Consider the following 9008-nt stretch of genomic DNA (forward strand, 5'->3'; position numbering starts at 1 on the left):
AAATGCTAAATGACACTTAAAACTTGTCATTGGATGCTAATTTGGTTCTCAAGTAAAACATTTTTTCAAGGTCATTTGAGTTTCAAGGTCAATTTTTTTTAAGGTCATTTGGGTCGTAACGTCAAAAAATGTTCAAGGTCTGATCGCCCGATTCCCTCGGCCAATCAGAAACAATAGCAAATTAACAGTAGACTCGAAGAAAATCACAACAACAACAAAAAACACCGACTGCTTTAATCTTTTTATATTTTGATAAGATAAAGTACAATTATCATAAAGAGCACAATACTTTTATAGACAAATATACAACACAGGGCACTCACTCCACTGCCTAGGGAAAATATAGCTTCGCTCAACTTTAATTATATTTAAAGTATGTTTTAATGTTTTAAAGTAGTTTTAATGTATAGTAGAATTGCCCTTCACTGCCTTGACAACCTGCCGATTCAAAAATTGGGACATTGAGTCAACAAAGTGTGTTAAAATGGGTATAAGTCTTAATTTGTCTTGAATTTACATGAGCAGAGCATGGGTGCTTCTCTCTGACCTCTAGTGGTCGCCTTTAACCAAAACATATTTGAATATACTCAAATTTGTGTAGAAATGTTTCAAGTTTTTGATTGTACATTTTGCCAATTCTATCTTTTCAGGTTAAGAAATGCTATTCAGTGACTGAAGGTAGGATGCCATAAGCCTACCTGGTCAACAGTTTTGAAGACACACGCTGGACTCACTATCTTCAGTGACTGAGCATATTCTAACAGGTAAAGTGCATTTTCTTTTCAAGCGAACAGCATATCTTAACCTGAGAAGATAGAAATACCAAACGTTACACACAAAAACTAGAAACGCTTCAAAACGAGCTGTGAAAATTTGAGGTTATTCCAATAAAAATTGTTAAAATTATAAGCCAATGAATTTTGGGACATTTTGTATTAGAAAATACAATCACAGTGACATACAGTAATAATTAAACAAAAAAAACCCAGCTTCTATTGGCACTGTGACAAAAAAAAGCACAAAAGTAGCAAGAAAAGAGCTAAAAAAACAGCTCATATGAGCTTTCTTGACTAAACAACAATATAGCTTGAAATAATCCCTCAGTCCAAAAATATGAAAGCACACCAAAATATCTCTAAAAACATCCACAGTTGATTTGCTTAAATAAACACTTTATGGATATGTAGTTAAATAAATGGCAACTATATCAATGTATCATTGACATCATAACATTCACATGATAATAGAACATTCTGCTAACTTTAAAAGTTTACTTTCAGGATTGAAAACATTGTGTACATGTTATGTCTACTATTAAATATATCTTTAAGGTGAAAATATTTGGAGAACATCATAGATTTAATAGATTTCTTGTCTGGGTCACATCCTGTTTGGTTACAACAGTTTTTAACTGATAAAGATTATTGAACCAACCAAAAATACATTGGAAAAGAAAATTAAGCTATGAATTATTAATTTGTACAATTGGCATATGTTACATTTTGTATAATTTATGAAATAAAAACATTTAAAATAAAGGCTTCACTTTTAACAGATAATCGACCCATGATAGTTTAAGAGAACTTTAAGATTAGACTTATAATATTTCATAGAACATAATGTCAATATCTTCTCTGCAAAGATTTAAACAGACGGAAGCAGATCACGACGACAGCGCTAACAGAATCCAAAAGTCCAACACAAGTGCACATAACAGTCAAAATAATAAAAAAACATCCGCACAATCCTAACTAAACGGATAATACTAACCAGCACAAAGTTAAATAGTGACCAAAACAATCCTATTTTGTTTCCATGACAGTAAAAATGCAAAGTGAGGCAAATATAAATGTTCATAAATTTCCCAGATACTGCAATAGAGCTGATATATATGTATATTTAAAAAAACAAACTATAAATATTAAAAACCACAACAAGACAACTCAAAAAGGGTTTACAATACAGTGAGTGACATTTATGAGCTTTAAAAAAAAATACTCCGTAAAATAATTCATAATCAACATCCTTATAAAATAAAACGTGTACAAGCGGAAATGAAAAAAAGGAACATGATAAGAAAAAAAGTATATACGAAAACTTAGAAATACGTGTAACGTGATTCACACACATAGTATGGAAAATGCACACCTACTTCATACCCAAATGAAATGGAAAGACACCTATTTCCTTTGTTGAGTTTAGCTTTTCTTATTTTTCAGGAGGGCAGTGGGCTCGAGGTAACTCTAGGCGGCCGCCTCATCCAACGCAGGCAGCAAGCCCTTGTCGATGAGGTGAGACTTTAAGGAATTGAAAATGAAGAGCTGCTGGTCGACGCGGAGGGCCAAGAGCTGTTGGATCACCTTGCTTGGGTTGGGGCCCCTGCCGAGAAAGGTAATTTACATACAATCCTGGTGGTCAGCATTTAATGTTTCACTGATTTTACCTGATGAAACTAGCAATGTAGACGTTTACAAAGGTGGCCATGAGGTATTGGCAGTCGAATCGGTCCATTATGCCACCGTGGCCAGGAATGGTGTTGGCAAAATCCTGAAATTCAGAACACAGTTTAAGGCACTTTGCCTTAAAAATAGCAGAAATATTGGAAATTTTCTTATAATTACTAAATGCATTTGGTCTTCTTGATAAAGTAGATTACATTTCAAATGCCAAACTATAAATTAACAACTTTATTGTAAACCTTTAAAAAAACATTGCTTGATTTTTTTAAATCTTTACTTTAATAGTTTTGACACAAAGTACTTGGGTCAAAACTGGAGTAGTTAACTACAGAGTACCACTTACCCATGTTGACTACTACTTGTACTACTTATTATGCTGACAATGTATTTATCTATTACTATGTATCAAATATTTATTTAAGATTACTATATATTGATTAAGTATGTTTGTTTGTTGTTGAGTCCATAGATCCAGCGAGTGGTGGACTCTCAACAACTTGATGCTGAAACCATGGAACTCACCCTAGACTTCAGACGGAACATATATTGTTAATTTGTGCACTACGTGGTGAAAGCTTTAACTCTCATTATACTTGTATAATGACATTAAAAAGCATTCTCTACATATGTTTGTAATACTACCAGATACAAATCGTCATATTAGGGAAAGAATTATGTTGAACGGATTAAAATCTAGTTCCAACTTATTTTGTTGCATATTTTTCTTCCTGCTCTGTTTGAGAGGTTAAGACTTTAGCACCAATACAACTAATTTTGGCTAAATATTCGGAAATTGAAGTAACGTCTAAATGCAGCATTAAAGAAAAGCAATAACTTACCTTTATCTTAAAGGCCCTCTTAAATCCACTTGCGAAGAATCCACCAAAGGGGCCGACGATTGAGGCAAATGAAGACAGTGCGATGCTGTGGATCTGGAACGGATAGAGACGGACTGTCCTCTGTGGAGAAAAACAGTAAAGAATTAGATGGAGAGAAAAAAGCCAAGAGTTTATTAAAGTAGCTTTCATCTAGCAACAGCGCCCCTTACTTTGTGGTGGCCAGATGGTGTAATTGCAGTGTAAATTGAGAACAATTTTATCCAAAGTTTTTAACATTATCATTAACAAATTTTATCTCACAATAACTATTATTGTTTTATCGCCCAGCGCTAACTTAACGCATTCAAAACTGCTCCACCTTAAACAACCACTCGGAACGTTGTGGACTCACCCATCCAGTCACTGATTGTAGGACGGCGGGCAGGATGTAGTCTTGAAGCTGGAAAATTTCAGGCGGCTCGCAGTCCACCTGGAAACTGTTGGAATCGTTGTTGAACTCTACTGGACATACGAAGTAACGGTAGCCAGCCATCACGTAGGAGAGCTGCCAACAAAAATCCAGACTTGGGGTTACTTGCTAATAAATGGACAAGACAAATTTAACAAACACCCTTCGGTGTTCCATAACAATTGGACGTTAAATGGCACAAATAAAGAATTACCATAATGCCAAACAAAATGGTAGCGAAGAATCCGCCGATAAATCCCTCCCACGTCTTCTTCGGTGATAGCTGTAAAAATAACAAAAAATAAAAAAACATTACATGTGGCGAGCAGCAAATTAAGACACAAAACAAAAGTCTACCGACCTTAATGAGAGGGGTGCGTCCAAAGAAGAAACCAAACATGTAGGCCATGATATCATTGCAAATCACACAGGAGATGGGGACGATGAACCTGTTGAGAAAAGAACAATGAAATCATATTAACATTGACATCTATTAGTCTTATCCCTTCAGGAATGACTAGAAACAGATTGCAAATCAAAGCAAAGCAGTTTCCGCCATGCAATTTTCTACTTGACAACTGTTTACATACCAGATCATCCCTTCAAACAGGTTGTGAATGATGAGGTGAGACTGAGTCACCACAATCAGCAGAGTCACATGAGTCCATCCAAACTGATGGCAAAAGAAAAGTGAAGAGCTTTGTTATATATACACACTACTTAACCACAATATAAATACACCCATCCAGTCTAAAGGATTACAGGAAATTGTACTTCAGTACTAAGGACAGACAATTTATAGTTCTTAGCAAGGACAGTCTGCCAATGATTTCTAGGACAAGCACTACTTCCCCAAGCCTGCAGAAACTGATTCCCTAATGCAGGCCTCATTAATAACCCAGCATCCCTGAGGATGTCGGCGAATAAGAAGCCGGATACGACTTACCATGTAGAACTGAAGGCGGTAGTGCTTCTTCACCAAACTCAGCACAAACATGCAAAAACCTGAAGTGGAAACACAACACCACAATACAATTCTCATGAGAAACGCATCAATTGAGATAGTATTTTAGGTCCTTTTTACACAAACTGACAAATTTCCATCAAGACCTTGCGACTCAAAGTCATACTTAACATGCAGTTGACTGTCTCAAGATGGCTAAGATCTATTAAAAGGACTGTGAAGGTGCCCTTGACGATCAGGAATAAATTGCTAACAAAAATTACTCGCTTCTTATTTGACTGCCATTAAACGAAGTCAATGTTTTTAAAGGTAATGTTATTTTTTCTATACTAAACTGTATTGTGGTAAGTCAGATGATTTACCTGTGAGGTAGAGGGCAAAGGAGATAAAGCGGTGGTATTTGCTGAGGATGCGAAGTGGCTCTTCCCTTTGCACTAACGTGAAGAAGTAATCTGTGACCGTCTCGCCATAGAAGAAGTAATTGACGCAGAGAAGGAAGTACCTGTCGGGCGGGAAAAGAGTTGACAGATTCATTTCACAAGCTTTATGGCGGCAATATGCTGGTGACTTATGTTTTTCATTTTTGGTTGCAAGGGATGATATCAAAGTATCTAATATATTACGAACACAGAGCTGCCAAAGGTCAAAAATCCTATTTCGTAGCGGATAAAGGTGATTTTCCGACTTTATGCTTAGCATTTTCCATGCCTACAAAAATAAAACCATTGGCAGGTCTTAGAACATCACAGGGAATACAAATGTTAACTATTAAGACTGCAGCTACTTTACGTGCTACTTCCAAACTACGTCTACATTAAACAATTAAACGGGTTCAGACAACGAACCTCAGCAAAAATCTGCAACGGAATGCGAGAGAATGAGAACAAATGAAAAGGTTTGATGCTGATGATGCAAAAATGTCATTTTGTTTGTGTGAGTTCTTACCAACTTAGTGTCCTGAACCATGGCAGATGGTACGAGTGGTAAACACTGTAACCAATGGTGATGATTTCTTGGAAGCATTTAATTTGAACACACAGGACCTTGACAAGAAAAAAAAACTTTGTTACAAAAGCATATGAAATGGATGAATTAAGGCCATAACGATATCGAAATCTTGGTTATTATTAAATTGACATAATTCATGACAGGTTTTTGAAATAAAAATAAATGGAACAAATTAAAGAATTTACATATAAAGTACACACTACTTACGAAGAAAAATTTCTGGAACCAATTAATTTTGTAAGTAGAGGAATGACTATTTGTTTTGTAACGAATTGTGGGTCAACAACAGTTTTTTTGTTGTTTAATTACAGCCCTAGTATTGACAATATATTGTTTTTTAAATTAGAAAATATAACATGAATTGGTATATGTGATTTAGATTCACGATATCAAAACAAGAAGGGCACGATTAGGGAACTACTCACAATCATCATAAGCACCATTGGGCCCAAATAGATGATGATAAAGAAGAAAGAAATCATGGCCAGTGTAAGGATCCCTCGAACCCACCAATTCTTCCATCTGAAAAAGAAAAAAACAAACATTTTGCCCTCTGATGGAACAGATGACATAGTTCCCAATGTTGTGTAATGTATATTCAATAAAAGGTGGAGGCAACCATTTTTCTCATTACATCGTTTGAAACTACTAGCACATACAGTACAAATGTTTCATATGTTATTTGACTACTTTAGCCATACTAAATGTACCTTGAGGAGAGTCCGGACAAAGCTTTATTTAACACTTCTGGAGTGTCATCAGGTGGCACTGGAACCTCGGGGACCCCAGAGTCCACTTTGGGGTCGCTGTCTGATCCGCCATCTTTTTCTGGCTTCAGCTCACTGTCTGATCCCTGGAAAATATACACACCAAGTTTTTAAACAATAACATTCAAGTACATTATAATATGAAAAACAATTATTTTAAAAATTAAAACACATTCTCATTTTACATAAATTAAAAATATATTCTATTTGAATATTGACATACGACAATGAAAGTGCCATCCATGACAGCAATGTTTTTTTTTTGTTTTTTTTACATGATTACATTTTTTACAAAGGATAAAGCGAGAGGAGAAAAAAATTGACGTGATATAAAAACTGCAAAATAAACTATGGACAACCATAAAAAAACTGATTTTTTAGAAAATTATTCGCCATTGTTATTAGCTACTATATGAACAAACCCTTGCATTTGACATCAGTACACTACATATTGAAGTACAATTATTGTTTCACTTAATCCTAAGAGGAATCTCAATTTTTTTTTCTAAAATCAACATAAAGCCATTTAACACTCAACCTAAGTAGACGCTTTTGGGGGAACATCAAATAATAACAAATAGATGACCATGCCTACTCTCCTTTATGGACACTTATATTTTCTATAACTTTGGAAAGAACATACTTTCATGTCATCAAGAATATCTTGTTCTCAGTTAAGAAATGCCTTCTGAACTCAAGCACGACACAGTAACACACAAAAAGAGCAAAGCGTTCCCACCCGGACTGACCTTCCAGCTACCCGTGACCAAATTAGGCATGGAATCGTCACCAGAGAACAGATGGTCCCCCGACAGACAGTATGTTTTGGAACAACCATCATAAATGGCCGGACTCGGCGGGTTCGTGTCACAATCCAATGATCACACATTTCATTCACATATCTACTAAAATAATAATGTCTAAGTGAGAGATTTCTGAGAATTTCCTTTGGATTCTAATAATAACTCTTCACAATATGGAGAAATACACACAAGCACATCCATTCTACACCTTTCGGTTTCCATGGAAACTCATTCAGGATGCTTGAGTTAAAAATAGTCCACCGACTCATATAGCCACGCCTCCCCTCACGCCCACTTGGTTTTTCCCGTTAGACCACAGGGAGATTGGAGCGCCTCTGTTTTTCGGTGTCAATTGTAAAGGCCATCTGTTTGACAGATGGTTGCAAATAAACATACTAATGATGCTTTAAAAGATGGAAGTGAGTCATGTCATTGGGAATTTAAATGACAATTCATACATTCCAAAATGTGATGAGCCTCAAGAGTTATTGAAACAGTCACAATTGGATCTTTTCCCAGAAGGAAATATTTCTTTGGCTAGAATATGGAAAAACACTCTTGCATGTCAAGTTACCAAATTTGGATTTCTTAAGAATAAATTTCTATGACTACTTTGGACTATCACTCTTTTAATTTCATTATAGTTATTTTTATGTAAAATAATTGCAAATAATGATTTTTTTTGTCCTATAACTTGTTTAAAGGTTTCATGCCCCAACATTTGAATATATAACATTGACTATTTTAGCTGGAAAGTGATTATCTTGGCAGTGAATATTTTAAATGTCTTCCCTATTATCTTCTATGCATCCCAAGCATCTTCATAGGCAGAAATGTTAACCGTGTTTTGATACATTACATTTGCAAAATAGCAAAGATAATACCCTTCGATTGCATTTATCTTAGAAAAGCAAGCCTTCATTTTGACATCGCACAAATACTTGACAGTCTGAACTAGGTAAACACCTATTAAAAATGGCGCATATTTTTTTCCTGAGACTTTTGCAAAGAAGCCTTTTAATGTAATGACAGCACCTGAACCCATGACTAGACCATGCCTCTTTCCACATCAACCCCCCCCAGTTCGACAACAACAAAAAACGCATTTCCTTCCTGTGTGCAACAACGCTACTTGAAATACGACATCGTGCATCGCAAAATCAAAACTAAACATATCAATCTCATCTCAAATGACCAATGAAAATCCAAAAACGTCCCATAAATGGTCAATATTATCTTGAACAAAAGCTTTCCTCAATGTACGCGTGACGAGCGATATCGATTAGGTATGCTAGGTAGCTAACGAGCGTTAGCATCACATTGAAAATACAGTGGCGTCTACAAGCGGACATACCTTGTCCTCGGATGGCTGCTCCTGTAATGTTGCTTCGGTTTCTTTGGCTCCACGGTGCCTTAGCTCGGCCATCTTAGCAAACCACGGCCGAGCAACGACGGCAAAGGTCCGATGATCCCGTAGCTCAAGGAGCGCCTGTGCTCTGGCAATAAAATTCGACAAGGTTTCAGTTCACATGCAAACCATGCCGAGTTAGGCGAGACTGAACTAGGAACGCAACTTCCGGTTTTCAAAATAAAAGGGCCTACTCCATTGGTTGGCAAATAACTGCGGACATGTTTGATTTGATTCATATATGATCACATAGCAAATTATATTTTATATCTTGAGCTTCCTTTGACAGCCAATCCTCCCAGTCACGATAGA

The 9008-nt window shown here is 36.1% G+C and overlaps 1 protein-coding gene across 1 annotated transcript; it reads right to left on the bottom strand.

Moving 5' to 3' along the window:
• Positions 1 to 229: 229 nt before the first annotated feature.
• Positions 230 to 8861, bottom strand: LOC144215792 (phosphatidate cytidylyltransferase 2-like). The gene is made up of 13 exons (XM_077744932.1): positions 8643 to 8861; positions 6429 to 6571; positions 6144 to 6240; positions 5656 to 5753; positions 5073 to 5212; positions 4693 to 4751; positions 4337 to 4419; positions 4108 to 4195; positions 3961 to 4029; positions 3690 to 3842; positions 3299 to 3418; positions 2444 to 2547; positions 230 to 2379 (listed from the first exon to the last, which is right to left on the bottom strand). The coding sequence occupies exons 1-13, from the start codon at positions 8712 to 8714 to the stop codon at positions 2244 to 2246; spliced, it is 1362 nt and encodes a 453-aa protein (XP_077601058.1). The 5' UTR covers positions 8715 to 8861; the 3' UTR covers positions 230 to 2243.
• Between the last annotated feature and the right edge of the window lie 147 nt (positions 8862 to 9008).

The sequence above is a fragment of the Stigmatopora nigra genome, chromosome 22 (assembly GCF_051989575.1).
Source record: "Stigmatopora nigra isolate UIUO_SnigA chromosome 22, RoL_Snig_1.1, whole genome shotgun sequence".
NCBI lineage: Eukaryota > Metazoa > Chordata > Actinopteri > Syngnathiformes > Syngnathidae > Stigmatopora > Stigmatopora nigra.